The sequence below is a fragment of the Oncorhynchus clarkii genome, chromosome 11, assembly GCF_045791955.1.
Source record: "Oncorhynchus clarkii lewisi isolate Uvic-CL-2024 chromosome 11, UVic_Ocla_1.0, whole genome shotgun sequence".
Taxonomy (NCBI): domain Eukaryota; kingdom Metazoa; phylum Chordata; class Actinopteri; order Salmoniformes; family Salmonidae; genus Oncorhynchus; species Oncorhynchus clarkii.
Genome location: NC_092157.1, coordinates 26,920,630 through 26,946,808, shown reverse-complemented (window position 1 = coordinate 26,946,808; position 26,179 = coordinate 26,920,630). Strand labels below are relative to the sequence as shown.

General features: G+C 41.7%; 2 protein-coding genes across 2 annotated transcripts in view; one reads left to right on the top strand and one right to left on the bottom strand.

Moving 5' to 3' along the window:
* LOC139420416 (WW domain-containing adapter protein with coiled-coil-like) overlaps positions 1-9,005 on the bottom strand; it is a 43,009-nt gene extending 34,004 nt beyond the window's left edge. The window contains exons 1-3 of the mRNA XM_071170497.1: positions 8,774-9,005; positions 8,560-8,593; positions 7,633-7,825 (exon numbers count right to left, since the gene is read on the bottom strand). Coding sequence (XP_071026598.1) covers positions 7,633-7,825; positions 8,560-8,593; positions 8,774-8,814 — 268 coding nt within the window. The 5' untranslated portion in view covers positions 8,815-9,005. The remainder of the gene's footprint in view (positions 1-7,632; positions 7,826-8,559; positions 8,594-8,773) is intronic.
* A 5,661-nt stretch (positions 9,006-14,666) lies between these two features.
* The window catches only part of LOC139420415 (MAGUK p55 subfamily member 7-like), a 267,762-nt gene continuing 256,249 nt past the window's right edge, over positions 14,667-26,179 (top strand). The window contains exon 1 of the mRNA XM_071170496.1: positions 14,667-14,856. The gene's annotated coding sequence lies outside the window, so the exon portion shown is untranslated. The remainder of the gene's footprint in view (positions 14,857-26,179) is intronic.

The window sequence follows — 26,179 nt, the reverse complement described above, 5'->3', positions numbered from 1 at the left end:
GTTATTATACTATTATATTGCTAGATATGGAACAATAACAACAGTCCTTTGTCATCTGTCCAATTCTGTCTGTGTAATTAAAAATCCAATCAAGATAAATGGTAGCCTAACTAACCTAGTAGCCTAACTTATGGGACTCCCAATAACGACCGGTTGTGATACAGCCTGGAACCGAAGCAGGGTCTGCAGTGACACCTCTAGCGCTGAGATGCAGTGCCTTAGACCACTCCGTACCTCGGGAGCCCTGATACGGGCATCCAACTACCATCATACAGACACAAAAATAAACCTGTGAGTCTAATCAAACCGACACTGCAATATTTAGTTATTGCAACTTACAAGTTGACCACTTTTCAGATACAATACGTGCATATACGGTGTAAACACATTTAGAGGAAAACTGACTTGCCAGAAAGATACTTCTTCAATTCAAACTAAAAAGTTGAAGCTTACAATTAACAAATGTTTTACTACAAACCAATGCCAAAAAGTTGCATCACTTGCAGATTTTTTACATTTAACTAGGAAAGTCAGATAACTGGCAGATGAGTGAGTACTTCACCCATCTAATAAGACATTTTTTTTTAAACTTCCTTGTGATGCAGATACAATGGTGTTTTAACATTTACTGGGCCATAATGCGTGTGGATGCAGGCCAAGGGGGAGGATGGATGATTGTGTGTGTGCGCATGCATGTCAATGTATCAGTGAGAGAGCCTCCTTTCCCACAGGGCAGGTGTCAGTCACTGCTACTCCACTGTATTCAGCCTTTAACATGAGAGCAAAGTATTATTATTTTTAATCAAACATGTTGCAAGCTACTCTGATTATTTTTTATTTTGTTGCCTTCAAATAGGCCCGTTCTTTTCTTCTACCCGGCAACTCTTCACTGGGTCCTTTGTGTACAAGATATGTGTTTCTGTCAATATACCTAGTAAAATAAGTTATTAAAACCCTTCGGGGACCCATAAAGTTATTTTTTATTTTCTTGAATACTGCTTCTTACGTCTTATTTTTCCTGGTTTGGATTTTGCTTTTTTATTTTATTTTTTACACTGAATATAACAATTACTGAGATAATGAAATAGATGTTCTGAGTCCATGTCAATGCTTAAATCACACCAGAAGACCATTGAGGCCTGAAAAGGAGATATACACTGCCCCAAAAAATAAAGGGAACACTAAAATAACACATCCTAGATCTGAATGAATGAAATATTCTTATGAAATACTTTTTTCTTTACATAGTTGAATGTGCTGACAACAAAATCACACAAAAATTATCAACGCATTGAGGTCTGGATTTGGAGTCACTCAAAATAAAAAAAATAAAAATTAAACCACACTACAGGCTGATCCAACTTTGATGTAATGTCCTTAAAACAAGTCAAACTCCAGCCACATGAGGTCTAGCATTGTCTTGCATTAGGAGGAACCCAGGGCCAACCGCACCAGCATATGGTCTCACAAGGGGTCTGAGGATCTCATCTCGGTACCTAATGGCAGTCAGGCTACCTCTGGCGAGCACATGGAGGGCTGTGCGGCCCCCCAAAGAAATGCCACCCCACACCGGTCATGCTGGAGGTTGTTGCAGGCAGCAGAACGTTCTCCACTGCGTCTCCAGACTCTGTCACGTGCTCAGTGTGAACCTGCTTTCATCTGTGAAGAGCACAGGGCGCCAGCGGCGAATTTGCCAATCTTGGTGTTCTCTGGCAAATGCCAAACGTCCTGCACGGTGTTGGGCAGGAGGCACAACCCCCACCTGTGGACGTCGGGCCCTCATACCACCCTCATGGAGTCTGTTTCTGACCGTTTGAGCAGACACATGCACATCTGTGGCCTGCTGGAGGTCATTTTGCAGGGTTCTGGCAGTGCTCCTCCTTGCACAAAGGCGGAGGTAGCGGTCCTGCTGCTGGGTTGTTGCCCTCCTACGGCCTCCTCCACATCTCCTGATGTACTGGCCTGTCTCCTGGTAGCGCCTCCATGCTCTGGACACTACGCTGACAGACACAGCAAACCTTCTTGCCACAGCTCGCATTGATGTGCCATCCTGGATGAGCTGCACTACCTGAGCCACTTGTGTGGGTTGTAGACTCCGTCTCATGCTACCACTAGAGTGAAAGCACCGCCAGCATTCAAAAGTGACCAAAACATCAGCCAGGAAGCATAGGAACTGAGAAGTGGTCTGTGGTCACCACCTGCAGAACCACTCCTTTATTGGGGGTGTCTTGCTAATTGCCTATAATTTCCACCTGTTGTCTATTCCATTTGCACAACAGCATGTGAAATTTATTGTCAATCAGTGTTGCTTCCTAAGTGGACAGTTTGATTTCACAGAAGTGTGACTGACTTGGAGTTACATTGTGTTGTTTAAGTGTTCCCTTTATTTTTTTGAGCAGTGTATTTGAGTGTAATTCCCCTTTTGAGTATCTAGCAAGAGCGGAACGTGTCAGTCGAGCAGTGTTTCTGCCGTTAGACCTACTGCTGTAGCACATGTCAAGGCAGAGTTTAAAAAAATGATAGCCATCCAATGGACACAAAACAAATTAACACAGTTGTCAGGTATGACTACTTTGCAGTATACATTTAATTAAGGTTTATGGGGAAAGTCTGTACCTACAAGACGCAAGTTATCATTACTAAATGGTTACATATGGACAGACGCACACCAAAAAGACAGACGGTCAATCTTGCTGGAAATTAAATTGGCAGATAGAGTTACGTTTGGCTTTTTAAGCCAATAGTGGCTAACCAGGGGTGGGATAATGTCAATGTGGCTTTGATTGGATAGTGGCCGGGAGCTTTATGTTTATGACAGTTTGTGATGGCAAGTTACCGGTAGCTCGCGATTTACCCGTTTAAGACCCCAGTCAAAAGTATGGACACCTACTCAATCATGAGTTTCTTTATTTTACAATTTTCTACATTGTAGAATAATAGTGAAGACATCAAAACAATGAAATAACACATATGGGATCATGTAGTAACCAAAAAAAAAAAAAATGTCGAACAAATCAAAATATATTTTATATTTGAGATTCTTCAAAGTAGCCACCCTTTGCCTTGATGACAGCATGGCACACTCTTGGCATTCTATCAACCAGCTTCACGAGGTAGTCACCTGGAATGCTTTTCAATGAACAGGTGTGCATTATTACAAGTTTATTTGTGGAATTTCTTTCCTTCTTAACGCATTTGAGCCAATCAGTTGTGTTGTGACAAGGTAGGGGTGGTATACAGAAGATGCCCTATTTGGTAAAAGACCAAGTCCATATTATGGCAAGTACAGCTCAAATAAGCAAAGAGAAAGACAGTCCATCATTACTTTAAGACATGAAGGTCAGTCAATCCGGACAACTTGAAGAACTTTTAAAGTTCCTTCAAGAGCAGTCGCAAAAACCATCAGGCGCTATGATGAAACTGGCTCTCATGAGGACCGCCACAGGAAAGGAAGACCCAGAGTTACCTCTGCTGCAGAGGAGAAGTTCATTAGAGAGTTACCAGCCTCTGCTTCACAGAGTTCAAGTAGCAGACACATCAACTGTTCAGAGGAGACTACGTGAATCAGGCATTCATGGTCGAATTGCTGCAACCACTACTAAAGGACACCAATAAGAAGAAGAGACTTGCTTGGGCCAAGAAACACGAGCAATGGACATTAGACCAGTGGAAATCTGTCTTTTGGTCTTACGAGACCAAATTTGAGATTTTTGGTTCCACCTGCCGTGTCTTTGTGAGACACAGAGTAGGTGAATGGACTCTCTGCATGTGTGGTTCCCACTGTAAAGCATGGAGGTGGTGGTGCAACTTTCAAAACATGCATTTTTCATTCCTTCAAGTAATCATTGATCTTACATTACTAGATAGATTTTTAGAAAGCTCGCCATTGCTCTCAACAATCACATCATGTCAGAGTGATTTCCTTCAAGGATTTCGGATACTTTTAAAATGCAGAACAGAGCCCTTGTCCTTAACTCTGAGCCTCGTCCCATGCAGTTGGCCTAGGTGCTGTGGCCATCTCTTCTTTTGTTCCTCATATGGTATGTTGAAGAATGATCGAAGAGTTGGCTACAACGCATCGGGTCTATAGTATGGGATGAATGTTAGTTAGCGCCTACCAACAGTGAAAGACTGCTGGAAAAGGGGGAAGGAAAGTATGTATGTATCATTTAACTAACATGTCAAAGCGAAAGCAAATTGATTAATGAAATGTACTGCCATTTCCTTGCACTTAGGATATAACTCCCCATAAAAAAATAGTTCTCACAATCATAGGCCGAGCTTGTATATCAGAGGCATGTTTTACCTAGATGAAATACAATGTTGAATTCACTCTGTCATGCATTTGATCATATGTAATTAGGCAGGCTTTTTTTCAGTGTAGTATTTACAGTGTATGCACTGACTTATCATAGGGGAACGCAATTAAGGGCCAGTATTCATAGTGTCTCAGAGTGGGAGTGCTGCAGTTTTGCCTTTTAGACCATAATGACTAAGATTACACAGACAGGAGGGACCTGATCCTAGACCTCTGACACGTTTGTTGAATACGGGCCCAGATGTCCCTTTGGCTGCGTTTACAGGGCAGGGAGGTTTTGATATTTTTCCCACTGATTCGATTTTTTTGACCAATAATAAAATCAGCCAGTTTCAAATCAGATACATTTCAATGCTGATCTGATTAGTCCAAAGATTTGGGCTGCCTGTGTAAACGCAGCCTTTGCCACTGTTACATATTCCCATGTGCCACAGATATGTTCAGCTAGACATTAGGGGTGTAAAAGGTACACGTATTTGTACCGAACAATTAGGTACAGGGACCTTGGTACGGTCCACACTATGAAACCAAAAAATATTTACAATACAAACACACTAGGCCTATAGGCTATGCCTACAATGCGTTGTAGGCCTCTTGAGTAAATCATTCCAGGCTATTTAAACTATACAAAAATATGAATACACAATGTGAAGCGCTGGCCCCATGTTTCGTAAGCTGAAATAAAATATCCCACTAATGTTTCATGCGCACAAAAAGCTTGTTTCTCAAATGTTGTGCACAAATTTGTTTACATCCCTGTTAGTGAGCATTTCTCCTTTGCCAAAATGATCCATCCACCTGACAGGTGTGGCATATCAATAAGATGATTAAACAGCATGATCTTTACACAGGTGCACCTTGTGCTGAGGACAATAAAAGACCACTAAAATGTGCAGTTGCTTCACAACACAATGCCACAGTTGAGGGAGCATGCAATTGGCATGCTGACTGTAGGAATAACCACCAGAGTGGTTTCCAGAGAATTGAATGTTCATTTCTCTACTATAAGACGCCTTCAACGTCATTTAAAGAATTTGGCAGTACATCCAACCAGCCTCACAACCACAGACCAAGTGTAACCACACCAGCTCAGGATTTCCACATCCAGCTTCTTCACCTGCGGGATCGTCTAGACCCCTTTTGTGGGGAAAAACGTATTCGGATTGCCTAGGCCTGGCTCCCCAGTGGGTGGGCACCCATGGCTGCGCCCCTGCCCAATCATGTGAAATCCATAGATAAGGGTTCAATGAATTGATTTCAATTGACTGATTTCCTTATACGAACTGTAACTCTGTAAAATCATTGAAATTGTTGCATGTTGCGTTTATATTTTCGTTCAGCATTGTTAAAACAACTATAGCATTTCAAACTGTCCTTTTGTGAGGCACAGCGGGGAACAAGTTCTGTTCTATAGCGAGTGTGGGTTCAATAAACCAGGAGGATTCTCCATCATCGTTTAAAATCTCCAATTTAGGAACATTTTGGTTTCAACGGCGATGGACAGAATGTCGCCACTGCTCACCAAAAATAGCCTATGCAGCTGACGACACCTCAAACATGTTGACACACTTACGCCGACATCGACCCAGTACTCCTACCACTGTAGCAAGACAAAGGCAAAAAAATAACTTCACCCCTCTGCATTCACACAGCCGATTCTGACCATGAAATTACAAGAGCGATAGGTACGTTTCCTCCTGTGGATATGCGCCCATTCTTGTGGTTGAGAAGAATAGGAAGTTTCAGCAGCTCGTGAAGGTGCTCGAGCCATGTTACAAACTTCATTTCCTCACAACCATTTCAGCAAACAGGTAGTACCCGCTCTATATAAACAAGCTAAAGTTGAAGTTGTCAATGAATTGGCCAATGCACCCTGCACTGCGCTTACCGCAGATGGACTGCAGAGTGCTACTTAACAGTGACAGCCCATCACATTACCCTGAGTGGGAAATGACAAATCCCGTGCTACAGACACGGCCGCTTTATGAGAGTCACACAAGTGTGCATATTTGTATCTTCGTAAGAAAACATTATAGCATACGCCTATAGAATGTCTGAGCCATGTTTGTATTGATTTCACATGCATATTGCACTGTATTTTATTTTTGAGTAATCCTGTGTTTTCATTCATTTTTAAGAAAATACAAAGTGTTGTTATTCCTGATTGCTCTCTCATCAGGCGTAACTGTTGGAAATGTCATTTTCCCGCTGTACCGAAACGTGACCCCAAAACGTAGCAAACCGTGGGTTCAGTGAAATGTTAGACCCGTACCAGATATTGATGAAGTGATATAATCTATACACTGGTCATTCACTGTTCGTACATGTCTCATTAGGTTAAGCTATTCTCATTGTGGGTGAAGAAGACAAACAGCGACCGATTTCCAGTCAGGGCAAGGGGAGAGAGCAGACATTTTGGATAAAATGACCAAAACCAAGAAAAAGGCTATCACAGTACCTGTAAATTAGCCTAAATAATCTGAAGATGCATTAAAGAATGATGCACAGCTAGAGTTAACCAGATGCAAAACAGAATTATAACAATGGGAAATGAAGGTTGCACACTATAATGCTGTTATGTCACTGCCAAGTGTCCAAATTTGGTGTGTTTGAATACTTTTCCCAAAATAATATTACAATGAAAGACTAGAGGATAGTTAAGGAAATGTTTAGAGGCTACCTGAATTAATCAAATATAAACAAATAGTTGACAGAACTACTCATCTAATATTGTGCATTTGCAAACTGAAGCGCTAGTTCAAGGAGATGCACTTTACTGAGTTGGCGTTTGCCAACTAGCAGCCTTCATGACTTGACTGTCTAGTTTCACCACAGCACTCAGAACATTGTCTCGTCTTCCCTATCCTAGATATGAAGTACCATTCGACTAATGTTTGACAATGCAACAGGTAAATAACTGTCATTAAACAGTTTGAGAAATGTGGCTAGCTGTCTGCCTACTAGAATCACAACAATGGTTGCCAAATTAACCACACCAAACTATTAAAGATCGATTTAAGGCATGTGACCAAACACTACTTCTCAGTCACAACTGTTGCCTTGTGCTTCAGATCCAGAAAAGCAACCTAATGAGAGAAAGTAGGCCTACTGTTGTTGTATTAGCAACATAGCAGTATTTCTGAATAGGTGTAGGCTATATCATCCTAGGCTATATCATTCAGTTTAACATATTAAGGCTGCAGACAAATCAGTAGTAAAATTAGCCAAGGGAGAAATTAAGTCAGACACTGGTGGTTCGCTACTTCAAATAAATGGCTTGTTTGAATCAAGATCGTTTTCGACACATTTCTCACCTCCATCCCTCTCTCTGGCCCGGTGCGTGTGGACTGCCTTTGCCCTGCCATGCCCCGAGTTATCGATGTGTTTGTTGTCAGGACTGTCAGATCGACGATACATTTTACATGGAGGAGTGGCATCTGCGGTGTCTCGCATCTTGTCATGGCGATGATCACCACCGGGGTGACTCTTCGACGAGTATTTGAGCGTCTGTAAACACCAAAGACATCAATAACGTTAGATTCCGGAACTGCAATCGGTTCAGAGCAATGCTCAATTAGAACGGCTCGACCAAAAACATATAAAAATTGTGCCCAAATATCATTGCCAATAAAAAGTGTTTGTGTCTTGCAAATTCCAAAAAGTCGTGACTTAATCTTGTAGTTAGATCAGCTGTGCCTGTAGTACGTCACACGCTATTATAATGGCTCCATGGATGGGCATTGGAAATAGACTAAACCCTGCGCATTTAAGAATAAACTAAATGCTGGGTTAAACGACACATTTTTAAATCCACCAAATGATATCAATAGATCCGTGGTAGTTCAAGTGCTGTGTCTTGACATATAACTAGGTATAATTATTCAATTGTACAGATAAACTAATTTAGATAGCTGTGCAAATTGGTAACTGAACGTTGTTTACATACTTCTGATCTTTGGTCTTACTGTGACATATTACGAATAGGCCGGGATTCCAGCTAACGTTAGCTAACAGGCTAACTGAACTCCAATAAAACTCGCTAGTAAATGTGTTCATAAGGCAAAGTTCGATCTGCCGGTCATAATTATGAAAACATAACAGAGCATTCTTTTTTGTTCAAATTCAAAGGAAATTGGCTACTTTTCGATTTATTTTCCGCACTGAGGCCTGTAGTGTTCAGGAAGCCTGCACTAGAGTATCAATTTTAATCTTATTTGTTGCTAGCTAACATTAACAAGTACCTGGTAGGGCTGTGAATCCCTTCGGTCGTTGCACCTAAAAAAAATAAAGAAACAGGTTGTAAAGATTAATGTTAAAAAAAACTTAACTGTACAATAGTCAGCAACAGCTGAATATCTGCCATAAATGTCTACTTATTTTGGTTTCAATAAAAATGGCGGATAGTCAAAGCTAAGGAGGAAATTCTGAATAGAAGTAAGGTTAGGAGCTATTTACCCATCGCTGAGTCTCGGTTGTTTCCTTGCATACATTACCATCAATGCCGTGTTAGTGTGTGTGGAGTGGATGTGAAAGATGGACTAAGTTATATGTTGTATTTTTATTTCAGCAACCCGTTCTCGTCTATTATTTCAATAGTTCTGATTATTTTGAGGAGCTCTTCGGCTTCGCTAATCAGAAGAGGGCTCACGGTCCATCTCCCACTCGCAAACACCAACTGCCCCTATCTACCAAAAAGCGAAGCTCAGGCTGCAAACCACCCGCTTCCCTCCCACCACTACATCCGGGAAACTGTGGGGCTAAACTCGGCCGCCATCATCCGGTTGCCGATTAAATAACATCGGCAAAAATATATAGTAGCTACTGGTACTTCTGTCACTTTTGGTCACAAATACACTCTTTCAAAGAAGTTGATGTCTAGTAATTCGAGTATCTACTTAAAACAGATTCTCCCTTTTTCGATTGTGGATATTTGTGGAAGTGAATTGACAAATATTGTGACCTATTGTACAGTATGTTGTCTACTGTACTTCTAAGGATGATGAGGACTGTATGGTTAAAAGAGATGGGGCAAAAGGAGTGGCTAATAAGTCTGGCTGCACATCTGACTGGCTGACTTACTGCAAATTGAGGAATGATGTGACTAAACTCAACACAAAGAAGAATAAACTGTATTATGAAATCAAGATCAATGATATAAAGAATGATGAAAAAATAACGTTGGATAAATGATGGGTAGAAAGACAAATTAAACTCCATCTTTCATCGAATCAAATGCCTTATTCATTACAAAACTATTTAATGTTGCCAATTATTTGAATGACTACTTCATTGGCAAAGTGGGCAAACTTAGGCATGCAATGCCAACAACGAACAGTGAGCCATCGTACTCACATACTGACAGCTCTTAGCAAACTGCTCTTAGCAAAAAAAATATTTTTTGTATTTTTTGACCAAATACAATGCTATTTCGTTGTAAACAAATTAACTACACAGACTTTCAGCATGCTTATGTAGAAGGGCACTCAACATGTACTGTACTAACACAAATTACTGATGATTGGTTGAAAGAAATTGATAATAAGGAGATTTGAGAGCTGTAATGTTAGATTTAGTTAAACCTTTGATATTATTGACCATAACCTTTTGTTGAGAAAACAGTTTGGCTTTTCAACTTCTGCCATATTGTGTATTCAGAGCTACTGTATCTATCATAACTCAGAGGGTTTTCTTTAATGGAAGCTTCTCTAATGTCAAACATGTAAAGTGTGGTGTACTGCAGGGCAGCTCTCTAGGCTCTCTACTCTTCTATTTTTACCAATGACCTGCCACTGGCATTGAACAAAGCATGTGTGTCCATGTATGCTGATGATTTAACGATGCGTATGTAGTTAAATCATCAGCATACATGGACACACATGCTTTGTTAGCCACAGCGAATGAAGTCACTGAAAACCTTAACAAAGACTTGCAATCTGTTTCGGAATGGGTGACCAGTAATAAACTGGTCCTGAACATCTCTAAAACTAAGAGTATTGTATTTGGTCCAAATCATTCCCTAAGTTCTATACCTCAGCTGAATCTGGTAATGAATGGTGTGACTGTTGAACCAATTGAGGAGGCTAAATTACTTGGTGTTACCTTAGATTGTAAACTTCCATGGTCAAAACATATAGATTCAATGGTTGTAACGATGGGGAGAGGTCTGTCCGTAATAAAGAGATGCTCTGCTTTTTTTTACACCACACTCCACAAACCAAGTCCTGAAGGCTCAAATTTGATCTTATCTTGATCATTGTGCAGTCATATGGTCAACTGCTGCAAAGAAATACCTAGTTAATCTGCAACTGGCCCAGAACAGAGTGGCACATCTTGCTCTTCATTGTAATCAGAGGGCTAATAAAAAGGAATATGCATGCCCGTCTTTCTTGGCTAACAGTTAAGGAAAGACTGACTGCGTCACTTCTTGTTTTTATAAGAAACATGAATGTGTTGTAAATTCCAAATTGTTTGCATAGTCAATTTACACACATCATTGACACACACTTACTCCACCAGACATGCTACCAGGGGTCTTTTCACAGTCCCCAGGTCCAGAACAAGGCCATTTACATATTGTTAGCATGGTCAGAATGAAGAGAGAGCCTAAAGGCCATGGACAAAAGAAGCTATGTGCATCAGCACTTTGGTGCACAATGCATTTTGACTATGGGTCAGGAGGGCACAGTATGGAGCTCTCTTTGTTGATTAATTTCTAGAACAAGCTGATTGTAGACTCATGCAATGCTTAATGCTTTGTTGGTTAAGACAATCAGCATACATTTAACAGGAGTGAAAACATTTCTACACAATGTTGCATCATTACACTTTCATGATTGAAAAGGTTAATAGAAGAAGCAATTACATACAAATAAATAGGCTAGTTTGTGTTTGTAGAGGGAGTCTTTGGGGGACCAATTAGTTTATTGAAATCACCCTACAGTTTTGTTTGGGGAAAAAATAACAAAGAAGGTTTTCTTTGGTACTGTTTCTGGTCAGTTGTGGACTCGGTCAGCAACAAATAAGTCTGTGAAAGCACTGTGGCACTTTAGGAAGTGATTGAGCCATCCAGTGAAAGTAAAGAGATAGAAGCCATTAGTGTACTCGTGTCAATGTGTTTTACTGTAAACCTGTTTCAAAAAAACTCATCTAAATTTCAAGCCTTTAATTAAGAAAGGTAGCTTGTTTTTTATATTCCCCTTTGACTGTTTAAATGGGGCTTTCCCATTCATGTACTCTAATACTAGCGCTTGAAGGCGACAATTGGCCTAGACCTTTGATTTGAATAATCAAATAATCAAATAATCCAAATTAATACAGGATCGTACGCTAGCAGGGATATTGAAAACGACTTCTGTATTTAATCTTTATTTGACCATTGAAAATTATGAGTATTTAGGCCAAGGCCTACTTGTAAGTGCCAGAACTGACTAACAATCCACGTGATCTGTATAAAAAAAAAACACCAGGGGGCGCCATAGATAAACTTTTCTTATGGTACGGTACATCTGAAAATAACACTTGTTGCCTATGATTGGTGCTTCTCTGCACTGAGATTGAGACAATGTTGGCATGTCACAAACACCTCAATAGCATTTCATTGCAGCCAGGGATTTAAAGATGCAACAAATACATCCAATACATGTATGTATAAGCAATACATAAATAGCTTGAAATAGTAAGGCCAGCTAATCCTGGAAGGCTAAATTCTTCAGGGGGCAGGTATGTGCAAGTCTCACTTATAACCTTTAGCTTGGGCATGTTAAAACAAACCAATAACAGAGATATAGAACAGGAAGAAGCCTAAATCAAGCAAAGCAAAACAACTCATTCTTCTCATATTTCCTAATAAATCTACAGAACATTTCAGAGAGCAAAAAGCCTGATATCATTCCTCTTGTCCATAATGCCTGGTTAGTAGTAGTGGAAAAAGTTCCCAATTGTCACTCTTGAGCAAAAGTAAAGATATCTTAATAAAAAATGACTTAACCAAAAGTGAAAGTCACCCAGTAAAATACTACTTGAGTTCAAGTTTAAAACTATTTGGTTTAAAATATATGTAAGTATCAAAAGTAAATATAATTGATAAAATATACTTAAGTATCAAAAGTGAAAGTAAAAGTATAAATCATTTCAAATTCCTTATATTAAGCAAACCAGAAGGTACAATTACATTTTTATTTAAGAATTTCCTATCCTGCTAAGCATTCAAAAAGTACTTTTGGGTGTTAGGAATAATGTATGGAGTAAAAAGTACATTATTTTCTTTAGGAATGTAGTGAAGTAAAATGAAAAGTTGTAAAAAATATAGATTGTAAAGTAAAGTACAGATACCTCCAAAAACTACTTAAGTGGTACTCTAAAGTATTTTTACTTAATTACTTTTCACCACTGCTGGCTAGTAGTGCCAATTGACTGTATACAAATAGTGGGCAGTACTAAGCTTGAGTTTGACTTAGCATGCCCGCAATTTGCCTTCGTTTTTAGTCAGCGGTTCCCAAACCAAATCAAATCAAATCAAACCAGGGGTCACAACACCATGTGGGGTCACCTGATATAAAAATAGGTTAGTGGGAGAATTTAGAAAATCCAGAAGAAAAAAAGACTATATATATAAACCTTTTCTGGATTTTCTATATATATACCCAAATATATAGATATATTATAATATCGTCTTTGTATCTCAAATCTAAAATTCAACCAGAGTTCCCTTAGATTATGGGAAAAGGTCGCACTTGAATCATTCCCACAGTGAATGGCTATGTCCGCTTCGCAATGAAACCACACACTATTGTAGACTGATATTACCGGCCGCATTTGATATGGTGAAAACAATGTGTGGGGAGGCAGAGGCACATAATCTCATATCAATACCTTTCTCATATAACACTGTTAAACGAATAAGATATGCCATTGCTAGCAGTCAAGAGGAAACTCGTCCTGAACGATTCAAACCCCCCAGTTTATCCTCTCCAAATGGACTTTAGCTGTGAGGGTCGAGATGCATATGCATTGACTTTGTTTGCTATAACCTACATGTCGGGGATGCTATTCACGAGGACATATTGTTCTGTGCCACGATTCCCGAGCATGAAACGGAATATGTGATGTTCAGTTTGCTGCTAAACTATATTGACGAAAAACAGATTATTTATGGGATCGAATGGTGGCCTTTTCCACAGATGGGGCTCCATCTATCACCGGGCGGAGAGCAGCCCAAAGGGACTCAAATTGATTAAATATCCTGCCGTCTCCCTATGAGCACTAATGCCGCGTTCAACCCACTGGGAACACAGAACGGGGAAAATCTCAAACTTCCCGAGCGTTCAAGAAAACCGATAAACTCGGAAAAAAACGAGCTCCGACTGGAAAACAATTGTTCCGAACGGTCATCCAACTCGGAATTCAACTCGCGAAATCGGTCCTCATTCTAGAGCTCAGACTTTCCAACCTAAAGATCACTGACGTCATGATTTGACCTTGTATTTTTCCGAGTATCCAGATGTCTTGAAAGCACCATACAACTCATGGTAGGCTACTCTTCGCTAGCTCATACTGTATTTACGTGAAGCTGGATTCAGTGCTCTCATCTGCATTAAAACCATATATCGATCCAGGTTGGAGGTGAAAGCAGAGATGGGGTGCGTACTGTAGACCACGCCCGCTGACTTTGAGACTCTCGGGCATGACTTGCATCAAGCACACACATCTCATAAGTGGTGGCGAGATAAGAGACATAATGTCAATTGACTGCCCCACATTAAAAGTATGTGATGGTAAGTTGAGAAGACAGTCAGAAATACTGTTAGAATGTTTTTCAATTGACTGCCATAAAAATAAGTAAACGTTGGCTATTAATTAGGCCGCATAATTGTTTTCACATGGGTGGGGTCACGATAATTTTCAGATTTCAAAATGAGGTTGTGGGCCCAAAAAGTTTAGGAACCCCTGTTTTAAGCATCTTCATAATACTGGTAAACAAACTCTGCTTACACACAGATTAGAATAAGTAAGTACATTTTTATGATAAATAGTATAATATTTGATTTAGGAATATTAGATAATCCAAATGTATACTTTATCATATTTAGAATACATTTCTGGATAATTTACTTATAAAGCCTTTATAAATAATTTGAAGTATACCTTAAAGTTAACATGGCGAATATCCAAATGAGATACAGTATTATTGATTTAGTCTGAATACTGTACTTTTTCTCTTATTCGAATAATGTTGCAAGAGAAGCAGGCATTGGCGGGTGATTGATAACTTGAGAGAACCAATAAAAATGTGCAGATGAACAACTGGCAACGCCCAAAACGGGAATACGAATGAGGATGGCACTGGGCGGTTCTTTGTGGAAGGCTAGCGTCCCAGACAGAGAAAGAACAAGGATGAGATATTGAAACAGGCAGAAAGTCTCCGTCTAGAATTTCAAGATCAAATTAAGGCTGGCTGCAAAGCAGTTTCTATCCCGAAGTGATCTTGTGAAGTGCCAACCTCACTGTGAGCACATTTGCACCAACGCAACGAAGCTTGAGTGAGTAATATTGTATTTTGACGATTCCATGTTGCGTGGGAAAGAAACTTGCAAGCTGCTCTCATAGCAAAGTTAACATTAGTTAAGAAATGAGCTAAATTGTGTTTTACATGCGCTCACATCTCTTAACTACATGTATATCTGAAATATGTGAGAGTTTAGCTGTGCTTTCTGAAATAAAAAGTTAGCCATCGCTAGCTAGCAAGCGCGGTTGCGAAGGAATACGGAGCCGTTTCTTGAGCTCGAGCCAAGTGTTTTGAAACAGAGCTTGTCACTGACAGCGCGAGATAAGTAGTCCGTATTTTCAAGCTAACCTCTACTTATTTTGGGGCATTTTCCGTGTCTGGAATAAGGACTTAAACAAACGAAACAATACATGTTATGGTAGCTAGATCCTTTATCTTTATTTATATAATAGTGAAGCTAACTAGCGAGCTAGTTCCTTCAACGATAGAGCTCGGCTCGCTCTCAACCCAGCAAGTTCAAGTCGGAGCAAGTCGCAATGTTGATAGTGAAATTACTCGAATCGTTAGGATTCTAGTTATAGATTGCATTTGCTCTCTTCGTTGTATTATTGGTAGATAATGACAAAGGTATTTAGTGGGTTATGTCTCTGCCATATTAGGCAAATATACCAATGTAGATCATGTCACCTGCATCCGTTCTGGGTGACAGCAGGTGTTCGAAATGTAAACACCACCAGTATTTGCACATGTATTTAGGTCAGGAAAATAAAAATATGTCATTGTCTATTTGTACAGTATTGGGTTCATGGATAACACTTTACATTAAGTTGTAAGTGTAATCATATTGTTTTTATGAAATTTTAGTCTGGGGACAGACTGCGTGATTGGGTGGGGGTCTGGGCTCCGGGTCATGAGCAAACCCAAACGGAAGCTGCGGGGATTTAAAAAAAATAATTATTTGGCGATTTCTGCTGAAAATCTGCGGATAGTTTTTTTTTTTGGCCTCTAGTGTTGTAACATTATTTAACAACATTGGGAACATGGTTTTATGTAAATAAATGCTTAAGTCTGTGTATTAAATGACAATGAACACACGGTTATCCTTCTACTAAAGCTCAGTCAAAAATAACCTCTACACAGACTCAACCTTTATATTATCCTTTTATCGTAAGTGTTTTCTTATGGAAAAATATATATGATAGATAAATAAATAGAGCATCATCAACAAAGTGCAAAGGCATATAAATACAAATAATACATTGAATCCATCTATAATTACATAAATACCAAATCGATTAGATTAACGATTCTGTCCCTTCGTTCCATTAATGAACAATTATCAAATAGCTTCAAACCAAATCACAGAAAGAGTGGTAAAGTTGGTGGGTGTGTATGTGACTGACATGCATTTTAGTGCTCAATGCTATTATACTTTGCAATCAACAACATTTAAAAAAAATTATATCACTGCAATGTGAGCTAAGGCTGGAATAATGTCCTGCCTAGCTGCCCACCAGTCCACTGCACTCAGTTCCATAGAGTCTGCCTTGTTGATGCCCATGTATCTGTGCCACTCCTCTGCAGACACCTGACTCAGAGCAGTGATGGCATGGACATAGTCCTTAATGTCCTTGGTTCTACCACCTGGGCTGGATCTAGAACAGTTAGTGACGTGAACAGGGAAAGGTTTCTCTAGCACAGTCTGCAGCTTGATTGAGCGTGCTGCCATGGCAGACTGGAACAACTCTGGAAGCTTCCCCAGCAGCTCAGTTGTATGAAGGAGCCAGTCATCAGCCCCAGCTGTTCTGCCATACTCAAACTGCATTTGCAGGTCCTCCAGCTTGCTGGCAATGTTGTGGGCTGTTGGCACAGAGGTTTCCTCCAGCTTTGTCAGGTTAGCCACTATCTCCATGCTATGTTCCACAATGAGCACTGTCTGGGCTTTCAGCTGGGCCTTGTGTTCCTTCAGCAGCTCACAAAGGTCCTGGACACACTTGGCCGTTTCTAATAGGGTCGTGTTTTAAGTCAGGTACTCCAAGCCTTCTTCATGTAGCTAGCTGAGTCGCTTACAAAAGCCTACACATTGCTAAAGTCAACCCCACTGTTGTTGACACAGGGAATGACAGCTTGGGACACAGTGGTAAAGTTGATTTTGTCCAAGAAAGCCAGGTCTGCTACAACAGGTCACTCATCCACTGATTGGAGTAAGATGGTGAATGCACATCTTCCAAATGCATCGTCGTCTCATCAATATAAGTGTCCTTTCCCTGTACAGCATCTTTGATGTCCTGTTCATATTGTGAATAGAGCTCTGGAAGGTACTCTGTATGCAGATGGGATGGCGCTGGGATAGACCCTCCCTGCTTACAGTGATTTTTCAGAAATGTGGAGAATTTGTCCCCCCCCAAGTCTGTGATTTGCTTTTGTAATTCATAACTTCTCACTTGTTTTGATAGCTCCACCACATAATTTTGTTGTCAAGAAGATATATTAACTAACTAGAGCAAACCTACTAGCTAGTTAATATATCTGTAGCTAGCTAAAGCCTCAGAATGTTTACCTGGGCCACTAGCCCTACTATTTTTCTGTCGGAGTGACCTCAGGTGCTCCACCGCAGTTTGACGTCATATGTAGACGATTAAATGCTGATAGACCGCAGAATACTACTCCTCCATCCTCGTACTGTTCAGCTGGAAACTCCCTGGCCTTGGCTGTTATACTGGTCGCCAAGTGTTTACACCTCAGCTCCTCTGCTGTAAATCTTGGCATTTTATGTTTGCTGTCTGAGGAGAGAAGTATCTGTCATTCATTCACACAGCTGTCTGCACCCTACACCTCTCACTCACACAGGGGAGGGGCTACGGTGGGAGACTGGGCTACACCTCTCACTCACACAGGGGAGGGGCTACGGTGGGAGACTGAGCTACACCTCTCACTCACACAGGGGAGGGGCTACGGTGGGAGACTGGGCTACACCTCTCACTCACACAGGGGAGGGGCTACGGTGGGAGACTGGGCTACACCTCTCACTCACACAGGGGAGGGGCTACGGTGGGAGACTGGGCTACACCTCTCACTCACACAGGGGAGGGGCTACGGTGGGAGACTGGGCTACACCTTTGGCTATACTTTTCGGTGATTGAAATACATCAATGAAAACAGAGGAAAAACTTAAATTCAACAAGTCAGTTTGAGTTAGCTTTGCTATCACCTTTCATGTTATTTTTAGCTTTAGAATCCAATTAACCCTATTTGAAATTCCGCGGGTCTTGTCATGAGTAGTCTATCCTGCACATGTACATCGGATACAACCAATGATCAGGCCTAGCCTTCATAATGTGGTTTGTGGTCTGCTTCAGGGGGTGAGGACTAGGCCAAACCAGGGAATGAGGGCAGGGCTGTGGTCTGACTGGGGCTGCTCAGATCACCCTCTTGTCTTCATCCCATGGCTAGAAAGCTATAGCCTCTATAGCCTTGTATAGTAATGGAGTTGAGCAGCTTTTGTTATTGGAATTAGAAAACTTGCCTAAACTTTGTCTACTGACAATGCAAGAAGTCTTCCCCCAGACAGTGAGAGAATTGTTTCTTTAGAAGGATTCCTTCCAGGGGTCAGTCAGTTGAAGGATTTCACCTGGATGTTGCATCCTGGTCTTGTGTGTTGTGTTGATGTGTTCCTACCCTCCAGCAGCTGGAAACTTTCAGAGGGGGAGGCACGAGTGGGGTCAGCCCTGAGAGAGCAGCTCCAGATGGGGAGCGATGGAGGGGGCAGCGTGGGGCGGCCTGGTCCTATGAACCTGTGTCTGGGAGACCCCTGGCCCAACAACTTACATTCCTCAGGTTTTGTTCCTCGTGCGACGGGAGTGGTGGGTCTCTCGGGAGGGGGAGCGATGTCTGGAAATGCTATTTGTGCTATGCTCAAATTACACTCAGTCAGCTCGTAGTCTCACGAGTCATTTGCTGTATGCACTAGACCTACTTTGATTGAGACAAAAACGCTTCCTGCTGAGCTATTGATTAAACTAAAGCCAGGTTATGAATATCTGTGGGCTTTCATATTTGAGGGAGAGAAGTGGGATATCTGTGTTGGCCCAGCCTAAGTTAGAATTTGAAAGACTTTATACTGTAGGCTTGGTCTCTAGGAAATAGGGCATGCCCATCAGGAGCAAGCCTTAGGCGCAGGCCTAGTTATTTCTGCTAGGGCTGGGAATTGGCAGGGACCTGACGACACGATATTATCACAATACTTAGGTGCCGATATGTATTGCGATTCTATATATAGTATATAGCTAGAATATATATATATATATATATATATAATATATAGCGATTCAAAACTGCGTTTTTTTATTGCGATTCGATGTTCCAATCATTTTGCTCACTATATATCTGCAGAGGGACAAAATTGACATGTTTTGATCAGTCATTGAGATAAAAGTGCTGAAAATATGTTGGCTCACCATTTTAGAATGCAGAAAGAGAAATGTCAGAGTTTTGGTGCAGGTAGGCTACAGCTCACCACTGCTAGCAATTTTATTTTGTTATTGATTTATTTTACAAATCGATAGTCACAGTATCGACCTAAAATCGATGCTCTACGGTATCGATGTTTCCACCGTCACTAATTTCTACACCTCGTTTCAAAAAGGTTGTGGTGGTAAAATGTCAGGTATGTAGGCTACGTTCGGTAAGTGGACACTTGTACTGTATGCGGCAATGCAGGCCATCCACTTCCACATGTGGAAAAACAAGTAACAAGTAGCTAAGGCATGTGAGACTGTTGTACAAAGGTCCTGGCCTCCTAACTGCTTCTGTACTGCCTCATCAGCACCCTATTTTTCATAGGGCTCTGTTCAAAAGTAGTGCACTATACAGAGATTAGGGTGTCATTTGGGACGCATCCAACACACTCACTGCAGATGACAGGCAGCAGCTCCTCTGGCTTGTTCAGTTACCCAGGGATAGGGAGGGACATGCCAAATGACTGCCGAGTGATGACATATTTAGGTGAATGGATGCTTAAGTATTCTACTGCATCTCTTTAGGGGTCAGATGTTGGTGTGTTTATTGTTTCTCGCTCCAGGAATGCATAGTGATGTGGAGGTACCTGTAGTGTACACAGCACACACTACATTGCATCCCAAGTGGCCCCCTATTCCCTTGATAGTGCACTACTTTTGACCACAACCCTTAATGTTGTGCACTATATAGGTAATAGGGTGCCATTTGGGACCTAGTGTCAGTGCTCCACAGTGCTACAAGTCATTGGAGCCAGGCAATCATCACAGCCACTGTTTAGAGGAAACAAGCTCTCGGGACATCCATCCGACAATGGTCTGGAATTCTCTCTCTTGGATTAATTGCTGTCAATGTCAGCTTCGGTTGCCTTGTAAGGGTCTTAGGTCAGACAGCGCTTCTGTTTCCTCCTCTGGACCGGCGGTGTAGTGTCGGGTTACCCATCACCGTGGTGCGTTCTGAGCTGGAAAGAGTCCACCAGGCAGATGTCAGCCATCAGACACCAGCAACAGTCAGCGGTCACATTTGATTACCAGCTATAAAGCTTCTCCTCTATCCCCCAGGCATGTTGTCACTACAACAGACTGGTGGTTGGGGCCTATGAGGAGAAAACGGAGACAGAGAAACACACCGGCAATCAAAGGAACCAGGAGTGTTAGGCCACCCACATCCCTTGTGGGGGACAAGAGAAGGTTAGGCATCAAGATGTTGTGATATGGACATCGGACACTGAAGCGCAAATGTTTCCCTTGAGCAAAATAATATATATATTGTGCTGTGTGTTTATAAATTATCTCAGAGTAGGAGTGCTGATTTAGGGTCAGGGGGACCTGATCTTAGCTCAGTAATCTACATGATCATCTCTAGGCTGCAGTACGTTCACATTATATTCATTCCATTCTCCTACAGCTGATCTAAGACCAGTGCTTATAGAAGCTCCATTACAGTGCAACACACTATCAGAGCAGAAGAGCGTGCTCAGCCCAGCTCTATACATGGCAGAGCAGCTCACACTGACACGGAACCCAAACCGGCTGCGCGAGTGCACCATCGTGCATACATTTTGGCCCCCCACACCAAACGTGATCACGACACGCAGATTAAAATATCAAAACAAACTCTGAACCAATTACATTAATTTGGGGACAGGGCGAAAACCATTAAACATTTTTGGCAATTTAGCTAGCTAGCTTGCACTTGCCTGCTAATTTGTCCTATTTAGCTAGCTTGCTGTTGCTAGCTAATTTGTCCTGGGATATAAACATTGAGTTATTATTTTACCTGCAATGCACAAGGTCCTCTACTCTGCCAATTAATCCACACACATAAAATGGTCAACCGAATTGTTTCTAGTCATCTCTCCTCCTTCCAGGCTTTTTCTTCTCTTGATTTATATTGCGATGACAACTTTAATCAATTAGGTGCATTACCGCCACTGACCTCGTTCGTCTTTGTCACCAACATGGGAATAACCAATGAGGAGATGGCATGTGGGTACCTGTTTCTATAAACCAATGAGGAGGTGGGAGAGGCAGGACTTGCAGTGCGATCTGCATCACAAATAGAACTGACTTTTATTTTAACCCTTGGCAACGCAGATGCTCGTTGGTGTGCCGAGCGTTGGGGGTGCAATAATTGAATAATACAGATTTCTAAATTCATTTTTCTACGCAACGCGAACGGTGTAGTCAGCCTGTAACGTCAGCCAGGGGCTTATTTGTCTGCTGTTGTTTTATTGATGACGGTGTTCCATGAATGGTCCCTGTTCTGTTCCCAGCATTAGACTACTACTACGACTCTCTACGGGTCCCTTAACCCGTGCCTGTAAATTATTCAACTACCAGGCAAGGAAGACAGGGAAAACAAGACCGAAACAGGCCTAACTACTGTGTGTGTGTAGCTCCGCCTGTCATGTCATATGCTGGTAGGTGGGAAACGTTAACCACAGCACATACAATGCCTGTTTTTGTTAAATATGAGATGATGAAAGTCCACCTGGACCAGTCTGAGTTGTAGGATCAGTTTTGCCTTTTTAGATCACAAAGAATAAGATTACATGGACAGGATGGACCTGATGTTAGTTCTGCACTTCTACTCTGAGATGCTTTTTGAATATTGGCTCTGATGTGTAAACATACTAGGCCATTTTTAAAGTGGACATTGTCCTTGTCACTGGTTTACCTGTCACCTCACATCAGCATAATAGGATATCTGTTTATGGTTTGTGGATTACAAATAATATGTCCAACGTTATAGCCTTTCAATGGTGTGAATCGAGTACTCGTGCTAATGGTCACGAGTTGGTGTCTTCATTTAGCCTGTATGTGCGTGCAGTGTGGTGTGTGATGACATTGTCCTTGTCACTCACATCGTCCTTGTCACTGGTTTTCCTGTCACTCCACGTCAGCACTATCTACATCATAGGATATCTGTTTATGGTTTGTAGATTACAAATAAAGTGTCCAACATTATAACCTGTCAGTGGTGTGTATCGAGTACCTATATTAATGTGTGTGTGTATGGTGCTTTGCATCCATAGTTACCCTTTTTAAGGCACAATAAAATCCTTGATGCGGAGAACGTGGACAGAATCCAGACATTAAAACGAAATTCAACAATATTCAAAAATGTATTGAACTTAGTAGGAAATCAACTAAATCTATTGAAAATGTATTAATTTGCCCAAGTTTATCAGAAGACATGAATAGAATGCATCAGTGATACAGTATTTCTTTCTGAAGAGGTAATGAGAATATGTGCGGTGCGCACACCGACCAGTTTTTGTAGCTGTTAGCGAAGATGCTTGTGAAATGTCTTCTGGAGTTTTTACACTTGTAGGATGGCCAAAGTTAGGGTGACTAAATCAATGGAGGATGTGTTCTGTGACAGAAATTAGGCTACGGACTACCTGACAGGCTCACTTTCCCATTGAACTAGTCATCTATCTTCTCGAATCCGCAGGACATAAAACAAAATAAAGTTAAGATTGATATAGAGTTTGAGAGCTGACATGTAGTATTTTCATATTTTAGTATACGCTTTTCATATTCATTCGAAATTCTGTTTTTTTGAAGATTTCCCACAAAAACAAGCATAACCCTGTGAAATTTCAACAGAGCACTGAGCGTATACTGTACCAAGCTTTTTATTTTCAAAAGCCTTTTACATTTAATTCTGCTCGTGTCATGCTAATTTTTCTTTTTGCCACTCACGGAAACAACTTTGAAGATGACCGCCATAAAATGTTAAATTCTCAAAAGTTATGAGAAACCCGAACCGCTTTGTCAACAGAGTTCGGAGCTTATAATCGGATGAATTAGATTCATGATGTGAATTTAATATTTTTAATTTTTGGGGGTGGGGAATAATGAAATGAAAAACGACCCCACTGAATGATTCAGAACATGAATGAGCATATTTGTCTTGGTAAAATATTTTTTTTTAACATAAGGAAGCGAAATTTCATTACCAAAATGCGTTTTCACCCACTTTGGGCGGAGTGGGTAGACACCCTACAAAGTAGTCTATGCTTACAGTGCAGAATTATGAGAGAGTTGCATCAATCCAGTGGGTATTTGATAGCCTTACCTCAGTTGAACTGTAACAGACTGGCTGTGAGGCACAAATAAGATACAGGCCTACATTCATAGTGGTTCTAATTCAACTCTAGGGTAATGAATATTGGTTGTGTCCAAGCCAAGGCGTCTCTGGTGTGTCTTACACATGTTGGGCTACACAGACAGCTTCTGATAAGCCTCCCTTACACACACACACACACATCCTCCCTCTTCTCCAAGCTTAGCGGTGTACCCTATCAAGTAGCCTTGCCTCGCTCGCAGCCTTAGTTAGAGCCCACTAATGTCTGAGACTACCTAGTCTATCAAGTGACAGGGATCCCATCAGCTGTGTGTGTGTGTATGTGTGTGTGTGTGTAAGGGATCCTACAGTCGTCACCTGACTCCCCTCTCTGACTCTCGGTAGTAAAGGCCATTTGCTACTTGGAAGGTTGGTGTTTGACATCCTGACACGATATGTCGGGACAGGGAGGATCGTTTAGTTTACCCTTCCATATCTAAGACTGAGTACCAAATGGCACCCTATTCCCTATATAGCCCTAAGGGCCCTGGTCAAAAGTAGTGCACTATGTAGGGAATACGTTCCCATTTCTGACACCGGCTAAGACAAATTTGTTGGTTAGTGCTGTAGTAAAGCTTTCATTTTCTACCTGATGTTTACTAGTACACAGTACATACACACCATATTGCTTACCCTTTTTCTATGAGATGATGCTTGCCCATGATCTTGCCTTTTGCCCTTTTTTGTCTTCAGTATGTTGTCAAACTGTGCCTTTGTGAGGGCCTGAGTGAGGGCGTCAGGTCAGGGCGGAGTGGGTGTTGTGCTAGTCTTTGGCTGTATCTCAAATGGCACCCTAGGAAATAGTTATACTTTTGACCAGTGCCAACAGGGACCCAACCTTTGAACCCCTCCCTCAGGTCAGAATACTGAGTGTTGAAGGTGGTGCTGGGTTTACTCGGTCCTCCCCTCCCTTCTCCCCTCCCTCCCCTGCTCCATTGGCTCCTTTCTGGGCTGAGTCTTGTCCTGGGGCGTGCTGTTGGTGCAGCTGTAACAGCAATGGTTTTCATGGCAGTAATCTTCTCTTTGTGCCAGGGCTGTCTGAAGTGTTGTCAGCTGCATATGTGGACCATTTACATACCCTTGTTGCTCTGTCTCCTTCCAGACTGCCACCCCTTGCCGCCCTGCTGAAGGCCCCAGAGTAGGGCTGGGCGGTAAACCCTATTTTACTATATACCGGTATTGATGAACAGACTGGTTTGGATATTTACTTTATCTAACTTTACGGTATTTACATTTTTGATGTTTTAAATGTAATAACTGAGTGATGATAATACAAATAATGGCAATCATTCATTCTTACCGGCAGTAAGACATTGCTAACAGTTGAACATTTGCTAGCAAGAGCTTCGGTTGTGCGTATGTACCTTTCTGACATGAATAGTGCCTGTGAGGCAGCGCTGGAGCCAAAAGCACTCTAGAAATTGTCACAAAGTCCCTTGTGGCGAAAGTAAGAACTGCCATTGAATCCATTGAAAATACATGGTTATTGAATGTGCTTTTTCATGGTCCTTCGAGCAGTATAGGTGCAGTTATCCTGGGACATGACAAGTAGAGACGGGATAAAGTTTGTGCCGCATGCCATTTCCCAGATGAGGCACACACGCTCTGCCTGCAGACTGCCAGCTAGAACCAGCACCCCAGCCCACACTTCATTTAGTGTTCCTTCTGGACCAGCCATCACTGGACTCAACTCCAGTGCTGGTCCCTACACAGCCTGCTGCACTTGCAGGCCTGCTTGGCTTGGACATGATGCTCCCACTCAGCACCTCAGGTTCCAGCAGCACCCAAGCCTCCACTATCTCCTAGACCTGTCATCGTCGGACCAACCACAGTGCTGGTCCCGATATCCACTGCCGTCCTGGAGGACCAGTCCGGCCCTGACCTGGGCCCATCTCCAGACCCTCCAGACCTGGATCCACCAACAGGACCAGATCTGGGCCTGTTTCCGGCTCTGGACCTGGATGCACATCCAGCCTCTGAAGGAGAGCCTCCCTCTAACCTCCATCTCGCCCTCTTCCGGCCAAAGATGCCTGGCCCGACTCGGTGGAATGGTCTCTTCCATCAGTCTGGGAACCTCCAGCAGCATGGGCATGGACTGCCCTGACAATGTGAGCACCTTGTCCCGCACTGTCCACTCCATCCCTGCCACTGAGTCGGTGGTGACGTGTGTGTCTGTCTCTGTCTCTGTCTCTGTCTCTGTCTGTCTCTGTCTCTGTCTGTCCTGAGTGTGGAATAAAGCCTGTTCTGTACTGTCTCATACTGGTCATTTTCCAAAATATTAAACCGGCACCTCTATCGAAGTCCACCGCCAGTTGGTGGCGCTCTTTTTCATACAGGATAATTATTCTGATAAAGGAAGTGACTTTTTCACAAATAGAGGCAAACAAAGACCAAATAAATGTGGAAATGATAACAAATTAGTGAAGGAATTGCAGAACTATGTTTATTGAACAGTTTAAAACAGAAGAGAAAGCCCCATTTAAAACCAATTAGAATGTATTTGTTACACTACTTTGAACTTTTTATTATTAAAAAACATAAAATACTGTCAAATACGTCATACCGTCAAAAATTAGAGAGATATTGTGATATGATAATTTGACCATATCGCCCAGCCCTACCCCAGAGGCTGCCCTCTTCTATGCCTGTTTAACATCCAGTCTTTCTTGACCTGAATGGTCGTTTCGTGTAAGGATGTGTGGGTTTGT